The sequence below is a fragment of the Drosophila ananassae genome, chromosome 3R (assembly GCF_017639315.1).
Source record: "Drosophila ananassae strain 14024-0371.13 chromosome 3R, ASM1763931v2, whole genome shotgun sequence".
NCBI lineage: Eukaryota > Metazoa > Arthropoda > Insecta > Diptera > Drosophilidae > Drosophila > Drosophila ananassae.
In genome coordinates this window covers 5,708,143-5,719,488 of record NC_057930.1, presented here as the reverse complement: position 1 = coordinate 5,719,488, position 11,346 = coordinate 5,708,143, and the positions used below count along the sequence as shown (strand labels likewise).

General features: G+C 39.8%; 1 protein-coding gene across 2 annotated transcripts; it reads right to left on the bottom strand.

The window, feature by feature from the left end:
• Positions 1-2,320: 2,320 nt before the first annotated feature.
• LOC6505400 (caltractin) lies at positions 2,321-3,529 on the bottom strand. 2 transcript variants are annotated; one of them, XM_032453259.2, is made up of 2 exons: positions 3,153-3,529; positions 2,321-3,089 (listed from the first exon to the last, which is right to left on the bottom strand). In XM_032453259.2, exon 2 carries the CDS (start codon positions 3,057-3,059, stop codon positions 2,505-2,507), a length of 555 nt encoding a protein of 184 aa, XP_032309150.1. In that variant the 5' UTR covers positions 3,060-3,089; positions 3,153-3,529; the 3' UTR covers positions 2,321-2,504. The 2 variants fall into 2 exon arrangements, with proteins under 2 accessions (XP_032309150.1, XP_001966893.1); XM_001966857.4 differs by having other exon boundaries at positions 3,148-3,528.
• Between the last annotated feature and the right edge of the window lie 7,817 nt (positions 3,530-11,346).

Below are 11,346 nucleotides of genomic sequence, written 5' to 3'. Positions count from 1 at the left end.
ATTTTTTCTTCTTCTTCAAAATGAAGCCAGTTGTCGGTTTGTCTGTTTTCACTATTTTTTTCTTAAAAATCCTGAAAAAAATTGGAAAATGTTGAAATACCTTAAGCTTACGTCAAAAAATTAAAAAAAACTTTGTTAATGAAATTCATAACTTTAAAATTAAGAAAGATATTAAAAAGAGCTTTACACCGTTGAAATGGTTTTTTAAATATCTATTTCACTTACTTTGAGACCAAACGTCTATATAGTACACAAAAAAAATACACTGAAAATAAACTTTTTTTTAAGAAAAAAAATTATTTTTCAAAATTTGGTCGACTGATCCTTTTTATATTGCACGTGAAGATAGCTTTTGAGATGACGCAACTTTTGATATATCGCTCATATCTGGCAAAATCCGTTAACTCAAGATATAGTCCTGTAAGTGCAGCTACCCATTTTGTACAGCCTCCTGTGAAGCTTGCATTTACTTATACATGTGTGTGTATTTGATTGGCAACTTTGCTTTTTGGAGTCTGCATATATTTGGTCAATACCCCAAGAAATATGGAGTATATCTATTCAGATTTTAGTTTATTTATTTAAAAATAAAATCCAAATAAAAAAGGGCTTAAAAAGTAAAACGTAAACATTGACTCAACTTGGACTCGAACCCAGGCGCCCTCCGTGTTAGGAACCACGACGCTCTCCACTCGGCTAACCTCAAACTTTGTTGCTTGATGGCAACTTTTGATGTAATTCTGCTTTGTGTTTCAGTGTCTCATGTCTTAATGCGAAGAATGCAAAATTTTATGAGTAGAAAGCTTTATATGCATATGCCCCCACTGAGCATATAATGCATATAAATAAAACTCTGCTTTACTTAAATTACAGCCACCACCGTTTTTGGCCAAATCATGGATTAAAAGCTAAAAAAAAACCAGGCAAACCAACTCCGCCAATACTTTTCTAATATTTATTATTTTATATCACACACCCAAAATAAATTTTTTTTTAATTTTTTATCTTTGCGCATTTATTTTAGATATAATACATGTTTATTATATGATTGATCGGATATGCCATAACTTTGTTTTTTGTTATAAGTTAGAAGGATGGGACTTAGTACAGATTGCATTTTGAGCAATCTTATCCGATTTGCAAAATTTTATTAGGATAATTGGCTTAACTTTGTTGTTTTTGAAGCTAGAATGATGGGACTATCTATGGTTTCCGTTTTGGGCAATATAATCCTATGTTTCATAAGAATCGGCCAACTATATCCTATACTTGCCATATAACTGAAAGATCGGAAATGGCACAATCTTTCTATTTTTAAAGATGCTTGGGGCTGTTTCCAATATTTTTATTAGAAATTTTGTTGATGGTGAAATTCTCATAAGGATCGGACAACTATATAGGATCCTATATATATAATAATAATATAAGCTTCTGCTTACCTGCAAGGGTATATCAACTTCGGCTTCGCTTGAAGTTAGCTTTCCTTTCTTGTTTCTTAAAAAATTTGGTTTCCCACAACTACGAAACAATTTTGGTAACAACAATTATACAATACAATTTGGTAACAACGAAACAATTATAAAAAATATTCTTGTTCGGCACGTGCAAGAAAAAAAAAAATCAGTCACGTGCCGAACAAGAATATTTTTTATATGCAATTTTGTGAACCTATATAGCATATTTTCGTCACTAAAATTGATATCAGATATTTTGGGTTTCGTATGCAGGTTCGTCACCGGTACTTTACCTCGTCAAGAGGTTTTTTTATATGATATGTGACTTTCCACAGATTCTATTTTTGGCCAACTAATGCGTTCTATAATTCGTTCTAGTTTCACAGGTATTTAAGTATTTTTGACTCTTTTCAGAATTACTTTTATAAAAAGTGATCAATTTTATAATGAAGGCTCGGGATTGACCAACTAAATCCGATCTTTGCGATAAATATCTGAAATACATGCAAAGGTGCGCTGGAAGTTAGTTTTCCTTTCTTGATTTACAAATCAAACAAAAAACCATTTGACGAGGTAAAATACCGATGTCAAACCTGCACGTGGCTTTTTTTATACCCTACAGAGGGTATTATTATTTTAGTTAAAAGTAATGAAGGACACATCTCCGACCCTATAATGAATATATGTATATATTCCTCTACATGCTTATATCTACTCAGGAGGTGATCTTGATCATGAATGTATAACATTATGGGAACGGAGATGTCTCTTTACTGCGTAGCACACTTTCAATTCATTTGGAAAATAAGAACATTTTTGTGAATTTGCAGGCCTCTCTAATACTTAACAAAACACACCAATATGTGTACATTTATATATATATTTATTTTATTTGATTGCAGGTAAAATACTATTATTCTTGGAAATAAATAAAAAACTTTATGAGCAACATAAAGATAAAAACCGCTCACAGAAGCAAAATAAATACATGTGGTATACAATTCTGCCTGTGGTATACAAAGTAATTTCAGAAAAGGATATTTCAAACTTTCAATACAAACTAGTCTTTTTCATAATACGCAAAAATTCTTCCTGGTTTACCTCGCCGTCGTTATCCAGGTCGGCTTCGTCGATCATCTCGCGCAGCTCCTCATCTGATAACGTCTCACCAAGTTCGCGGGCCACACGTTTAAGGTTTTTAAATGAAATCTTTCCCGTCTCATCGTCATCAAATAACCGAAAGGCTTTTAATATTTCCTCTTTTGTATCCTTTTCAGCCATTTTTACGGTCATCAAGTGCAAGAAGTCATTAAAGGCAATACGTCCACTGCCATCCTTATCGATTTCAGCAATCATACGCTTAATTTCCTCTTTCTTGGGCTCAAATCCAAGGGCTCGAATAGCGACCTTCAACTCCTTTACCTCTATAAATCCAGAGCACTCATTATCAAACAAGTCGAACGCTTCCTTAATATCAGATTTTTGTGACTCTGACAATTCAAATTTAGGTCCAGACTTTTTTCGACCCTGCTGTGTGTTGCGCTTAGTGTTCGCGGCAGCTGTTGGAGCACTGGGAACGGTGGAAGCTACTGTTGTTGACTCCATACTTTTAAATTAACGAATTATTTTCTTTAACTAAAATACGACAAATAAAGATTTTACAGATAATTTTTTTTTAAGTTTATGTACTCACGTAACTTTAATATTGAGCTGAAGGTTTAATTCTCCGTCACTAGGCCACACTTTCAGTAGTTGTTTCTTCAGTAGTTGTTTACTAGTTGTAAACGAACAAAATATTGTTTCTAATAGATACTAGGTTTGGAAAAATTTAAAAATATTTTCAGGGTTGTGTTGTCGTTGTAGGGTAGTGGCATAGTGGTTTTCACAGCTCTTTATACTTTTATTTAACAACATTTAGGAAGTTAAATATAATCGATTTTTGTCCTGTGATTTCATACAAACTTCGTACGCTTTACAATTTATAAAAAATGTACATTTTATTACATTATTTACTTTTGCGGTGTTGCCATATTTGTTATTTTAACTAGAGGTGAGAATGGCCGTTTTTCGATAACAGCCTAAAATATACAATGCTTCTGAGCGGGATTTTTGAAATATCATAAATTGTATTTTAGATCAATAGATTTCAATCAATCTCCATAAGAAAAATGTAATAACTTTTGATAAAATATTGAACATAAATACTGAATAAAAGTATACACTAAAAATAATGCAAATTTCATTAAAAACAACATCCGTCACATTAGCAATTATAACTTGAGTCGATCTAGAACAGTGGAAACGGAACACCCAAAGCCAGTCACTTTTTTATACCCTTGCAGAGGGTATTATAATTTTGGTCAAAAGTGTGCAACGCAGTGAAGGAGACATCTCCGACCCTATAAAGTATATATATTCTTCATCAGGATCACCTCCTGAGTCGATATGAGCATGTCCGAGCTATAAGAAGTTGGGTCGGGTGAAATGATATATTTTGGAAAAACAGGGTGCAATCGATTTCCCACAAATGACCACAAATGAAAATATTCAAAAATGAAAATTTTCGAAACTTTTTGAATTTTTTTTTTAAATCGAAATAAACCAAAATGACCACCAATGGTCATCTTTTAGAATTTTGAAAAAACTTGTAGTTTTTTAAATATTTAAGTGTTCAGTTAAGCTCATTTTTTCACAGGTAAAACAAAATTTAAAAAAACTACTGAAATCGTTTTCCAATAGTGTGATAAACAATGACCATCAATATTTTTAAATGACCACCTACCGTTTCGAAATTATTTAAAATTGAACAAAGTTAAAAATTTTTCAAAATTTATAAAATCTACTTTTTGAATTTATTTTTTCAATATCGAAATAAACGCAATTGACCACAAATGGTCATCTTTTAGAATTTTGAAAAAACTTTTCGGTTTTAAAATATTTAAGTTTTTAGTTTTGGTCATTTTTTGGAGAGGTAAAAAAAAATTTCAAAAAAAACTCATGAATTCGTTTTCCATTAGGGTGATAAACAATTACTGTTTAGTTACCAAGCGTTTTCGGGAGCTATGTATATTCAATGTTCTAAATATTGGTTTTAGTAAAAATAAGCACAGTTCAATTTCATACAATTTATTTAAAATGTTTTGGCTTTATACAAAGTGATATATGGATAGATGCGACTGCGAGGGGGTAAAGACCGAATTAGAAAACAAGACGCGGGAGCGAGGCTCAACGCTAGATGCTGCGGAGCGATCGAGAGAGCCCGGAAGAGAGCGAGGCAAACGCTAGTGCATGACGGCAGATGCAGGTGGCCGATCGAATGCACGAGAGTGGGCGACGCGAACATAAATATAAAAGAAAGTGACTTCACGAACTCAATAAATTATTGCCGGCCAAACTTCTTTCCGGCTGCTGCTTGACCCGACATACTCCCCCCGTTAGAAGATGGGCGTTCAACAGCATCATGAAGGGGCAGCAGACACAATTTGTTGACGGGCCGTCTCGTAGCTGTGGGCGCCGTCCTCAGCAGCGCCACCCGACACACTCCGTCATCTTCAACGACCATTTCCGTCACCCTCGCCAGGGGCCACTTCATTGGAGGCAAGTTTTCGTCCTTCGCCAGCACGATGTCATTTACTGCTATACCATGACCAGGGATGCGCCATTTGGACCGTTGCTGCAACAGGGTTAAATATTCTCCTTCCATCTGGACCAGAAACACTGCTGAAGAAAGACGACGCGTTGCCAAGCATCTAGCCGATTTATGTTGAGTTTCGTCAGGTCTGGCTCACTGAAACTAGAAGGAGGCCCTCCGTGCAGAAAATGATTAGGAGTCAGGACATCCAGATCAGAAGGATTTTCAGAGAGAGGGACTAATGGCCTCGAATTAATCACTCCAGCAATATTGTACACCAGCGTCTGCAAATCGTCGGTCTTTAGTACAGCCGAGCCCGCGACTCTATAAAAAATTATACTTGGCGATCTTAACAGCAGCTTCCCACAAGCCGCCAAAGTGGGAGAGAACGGGGAGGGATAAACTTCCACTCAATGGATTAGCTCGTCCCTAAGAAATAGTCTCTTTAATTCGCTCAACTGATTTTTGGCTCGAACGAAATTGGTGGCGTTGTCGGACCAGATCTGTCGAGGCTTCTTCCTGATAGAAATAAACCTCCTCAGTGCATGCAGAAAGGGGGCGGTGGACAGATCCCTCACCAGCTCTAAATGGACGGCCTGTGTCGTGAAACAAATGAAGACGCTAATGTAACATTTTATGGGAGCCTTGTTGCGAACCTCCGACTTATAGAAGAAAGGACCGCAAAAATCGATGCCGGTTACATCAAAGACTTGTTAACCTTCCACTCTCTCCTTCGGAAGATCGCCCATTACATGCTCCAAAAAACGAGGTTTCGTCAGAAAGCATCTCACACATTTATTTGTCGCCTTGAGCACAGTTTTTCTGCCCCCAATCGGCCAATACTGAGAACGTATCATCGCCAATAACGATCGAGGTCCAGCGTGCAGGTTGCGCTCATGAAAGCTAAGGATTATGCTTTGCGTTACAGGATGGCTCCTGGGCAAGATTACTGGATGACGATCATCGCAATTCAAGGATGAATTCGAAGCCAGCGAACTGGAGGAGGCAACCATTCCTTTTGTCTGCAACATCCTTATTTCTTCACCCAAATGAGCGCGCTGAACTGCCCACAAAAGCATGCGAGTCCCCGCCTTGAGATCATGAACGGTAATTTCTTTATGCCGAACTCGTCTGCCAAACTTATAGACGTAAGCAAACACTCGCTGAAGAGCTGAAAATGAGTTAATGTACTTGCATGTCGCCACAATGTCTGTATATGGCGACTTCACCAATAAAACTGAAGGGCGAAGCTCTAACGCTGTAACCGTCACAGGCCAGTGCTCCTGTGTCTTTAACAGATAGGGCGGACCCTGACACCATAACCTGGATCCGATCAACTCAGTAGGAATGGCTCCACGGGACAAGATATCTGCTGGATTTTCCAACGTAGGCACATATAGCCACTCCATGGAACTCGTCAGACAAAAACATTAAACCTGGCAGGCTCATCTCGAATCCACGATAACACGGTTAAAGAGTCGCACCAACAAAAATGCTTGCCTCTGTAAGCGCCTAGACTATGAACCTCTGCCATCATTCTCGCCAACATCTCAGCTCCAGCCAGCTCCAACTTCGGCACAGTTAACGAGTTAAGAGGCGATACTCGAGATTTCGCACATAGAAGGCGGTTCTCAGCCTCTGGCGATCTGGAAACTTTGAGCTGGCGTCACAAATGAATCTCCACAAGTGCTCCAGACGTAAGTGTCAGCCGAGGAAATTCTGCACGTTGGGTGTGACTGAAGCTCCGGCAGATCTCATGCCGCTCGGTGTAAAAACCCTGAGGTAAGCTTTCACCCCAAGAAAGATGCTCTCGGCACAGCTTCTGAAAGAATATTTTTGCTTTCGTAACCACTGGACCAACAAGGCCCAGCGGATCGTATAACCGTGCTATTGATGACAGGACAGAATGTGGACACGGCTTCGAAGTGGACTGAAGAGAAGAAAACGAAAGCAGCAGCTGATCCTAACGTTTTCGTGATGTTGCTGCCGTCATCAAAAGTTAGATAAGACTTCCGATCCTCTTTAGGCACGCCGTCCAACACGCTAGAGATATTGGAGCACCATTTCCGCAGCTGAAATTCGCCCTTGAACAAAAGCGCTGAAATCTGCCCTAAAATGCCAACACCCTCCTCCTTGGAGCTGCCACCAGAAATGAGATCATCAACGTAAAAATCTCGAAGCAAGATTTCGGATCTCACTGGAAAGTCTTCCACCTCGTCCTTAGCCAATTGGTGCATCGCTCGCACGGATAGATAGGACGCAGGCTTTCCATATGTAACAGTGTCCAATTTATATGTTTGTAGCTCATCCAGAGGGGAATCTCGCCACAGAATTTACTGCAAGAAGCTGTCGGAAAAAGCCATCCTCACACAACGGTACATCTTACAAATGTCGCCAGTCAGCGCTACAGGATGCGAACGAAACCTCAGCAGGATGTGAAAAAGTTTAGGTTGGATGACCGGCCCAGCCATTAATATGTCATTCGAACAATAACCGGAGGTGGTAACAGCGGAACCGTCGAACACCACTCTAAGTTTCGTCGTGGTGCTGTCCTTCTTTAGCACACAGTGATGTGGCAGAAAATATTTGCAATCTCGATGCAACTCCGGCGGAACCAGAGACATATAACCTAAGTTAAGATACTCCTTTATGAAGGCCGAATACTGAGTGCGTAGTTCGGGACAGTTTCCTCTCCAACGACTGGAAGCGACGTAGAGCCTGTGAGTACGAATCACCCAATAAACCGGAGTTGTGTTTAATTGGTAACCTGACTAAATAGGTACCACCTTCTAACCGCACGAAGTTTTTAACAAAGTGACTCTCGCCATCCAGTTCTTCCTTTGACGCCTTCACAATCGGATCGGTGCAGGTTTCCACTTCTCAGAACTGTCGAAGAAGTTGATCGAGCCGCTCATCTAAAGGCCCCTTTGGGCAGATCAGTCCCGACCGCTCAGCAGCTTTGAGAACCTTGCCATTGTCAGGACCTCCGCCTCCACAAACAACCCAACCGAGCCAAGTTTTTTGGATTGAGGGCAAACCAGGCGACAAATGAATTTGCCCGACACAAAGCAGCTCGTGATGAGGCTCGTTGGAGGCTACGATCGCAGTTACTTGCGCCGAGTAGTCAGAGCATTGGGATTGCAAGCTGACTTGCACAGAAAACCCATCAGTGGAAAACCCTGCGTCACCTATGCCGGATACAGAAACCGGAGACCTTATCTTCCGCAGCTGCAGCTGATTTGCCAGCCTTGAGGTGGCTGGAACTCCGGAGCGGTTCCTGACCAAAATATTGGCAGTGGCTAGCAGCACCACATCGCCAAAACGATCCTTGGCTACAAGAGAATTGACGGGAGCGGACGCTGACCGAGAAACAGCGTCGCTAGATGCAGAAACCTCGGGAGAGGAGTGTTGGCCTTGAGCTGGCGAATTTCCACCAAATGCAGCAAACTGATGCCTGCGTCCACAAGCACGGCAGCTTGACGAATTGCAATGCCGAGATAGTTGCCCAGGTGCCCACTTCCGGCATAAATCCAATCGCCTAACTTCGCCTAAACGATCCTCAGGCGACAAGCTTAAAAACCTTAGGCATGAGTTTATTATATGAGAATGGCCATCACAAATCATGCATGTGGACGAGCAGAGTTACCTGGACAAAAGGGTCTACGCCGGCTTACCGCAAGGTTTGGTGCATACGATGTCGTCGGCAAATCTATGCTCTCCAAAGTCCGGCATCTCTGCTCAAGAAAACTGGCGATGGACTCCCACGTTGGAATGGAATCCAAGGAACCCGAGTCAGCTTGCATTTCCTTCCACTTAGACTGCGTGGCATCATCAACCTTCTGCAACAGCACTTGGATAATGATGCAGCTAGCAATCTACTTCGTCGTGCCCATGCTTGCCAGGGCTCGCATATGCGAATTAAATTTGTCCGAAAGCTCGCGAAGCCTCGTCGCCGATGCGGACTCTACGGCGCTCAGATTTATTATCTCATTAACATGAGCTTGAAAAATGAGCCAGCGATTACTAAACCTTTTGTTTAGCAGCTCCAATGCGACGTCATAATTTTTGTCCGTGAGCTCCAAAGATCGACTGCAGTGGCAGTGGCGGCAAAGCCTGAAATGTTCTGCCAAACGATGGATCGAAATTGGTGGCAGAAGATGCGTTGATCAGCGTCGAACTCGCCGGCAACAAACTGGAGCGCCTCATAATCTCCTGATCCCTCGCTGCATCGTTGAAGTTGACGCGCAGCTCGCTCCTGAGTTCTGCAACATCCATCTCGGACAGCTCCTTATGTGTGCTCTTTAAATCCGCAACGATTCCTTCCAATTCGCTGAGCCGCACATTTAACATCGCCTCCGGAAATGTCTCCACTGATTTCAAGGAGGACAACAATCCTCCTTGAATACAAACGCGGGAGCGCGGCTCAACGCTTGATGCTGTGGAGCGATCGAGAGAGCCCGGGAGAGAGCGAGACAAACGCTAGTGCAGGACGGCAGATGCAGGTGGCCGATCGAATGCACGAGAGCGGGCGACGGGAACATAAATATAAAAGTGACGTCACGAACTCAATAAATTATTGCCGGCCAAACTTCTTTCCGTCGGCTGCTTGACCCGACAATGACCATCTATTAAAATTTTAAAATAACATTTACTTTCCGAGATACTTGATTCTCAAAGTCTTAAAAATAAAAAAATTAAAAAACCAAAAGATGACTATCATGGCCCATAGCCTAAAACATATTAATTAAAAAAAAAAAAATTGTATTTCCATCATTGCCAATCCCTTAAAACTTAAAAATATAACAAAAAAATCTATGCCCATCATGGCCCACATCTAAAAACCTACAAATTTTACAAAAAAAATCATGCCCACCATTGCCCATCCCTTAAAACTTAAAAATGTAATAAATAAAATCATGCCACCATTGCCAATATCTTAAAACTTAAACATTTGACAAAAAAATCAATGCTCAGCAAGGCCCTAATCTTAAAACTTAAAAATTTTACAAACAAATCTATGCTCAGAATGGGCAACAGGAAAATTTTCAACTTATACCTGTCATGGGGAAATCCAGAAAATGTACACACACAGGTCATAAAAGAAATAGTTACAGTAGTTTGGGAAAAAACTTAAAACAAAAAAAGTTAAAAATCTTGCGAAATACACGGACTGCGACTCAACTGCAAGGGTATATAAACTTCGGCTCCGCCAGAAGTTAGCTTTCCTTTCTTGTTTTCAATTGATTTACTTCCAAAAATACAGGCCGACAATATAAATTTATCTAAAACATAACGGCAATAAGAAAAATAAGAACATTTTAGCATATGTATGTATTTTGTATTACATATGTAAGCCCGTGTACTTGCGCTGACCATAATTTATTTTATTAAATATATGTAAAAATTGCAAAATAATTGTCGCGGAATGGATTAGGGTTATCGATAGTTAGTCAAGTTTAAACTTAGCGCCGCAGTATTATATGTATCGATAGCTTTGGTATTTAAGTTCAGGTTATTCGGTCCCACTAAATAGGGTAAACAGATGAAAACAATTTGGCGGAATTAGACCGATTTGCGCCATCACAATAAGAGGGAAGAGAAACTGCGGTAGGTTAAAAACTAAGTAGTTGTAAGAGCTAAGTAATCAATGTAACTCTTCCAGAATAAAACGTTTACAATAACTATTGTCCAACACTAGAGTGTTTGTTTTAAAGGCATTCCCCGTGATCGGCCAAGCGGCGACAATAATAATTATGTATTGATTTGAATTTTTTCACTCAGATCACAATTCGTTGAGCTAAAAAAAAATTGAGCTAAAAAATTTTCATTCTCTGAGCGCAAAATAAAAAATATTCATTATGTTCTGAAAAAAAAACAAAAATCAAGAATAACCATTAAATTCTGAGTAAAAAATTTAAAAATCACTTATGAATAATGAATGAATATTTTTTATTTTTTCAAGAATCTTTAAAAATAGCAAGGTTGTGCAATTTTTGATCGTTCAGGTCTATGGCAGCTATGGGATATAATAAGCCGTTCCTTATGAAATTGGGCCGATTTGGCCGGATTATATTGCCCCAAATGCAATCTGTGCCAAGGCCCATCTTTCTAACATAAAAAACACCAAAGTTATGCCAATTCCGATCCATCAGTTGTATCAGTTATAGGATATAGTCGACCGATCCCGGCCGTTCCGTGCACACATCGGTGTGGAAAGTTTCAACTCGATAGCTTTAAAACTGTGAGACCAGTTTGCTTAGA

Coding starts and splice junctions, on each gene's coding strand:
- LOC6505400 (XM_032453259.2), bottom strand. CDS start 3,059: ATGGAGTCAACAACAGTAGCTTCCACCGTTCCCAGTGCTCCAACAGCT.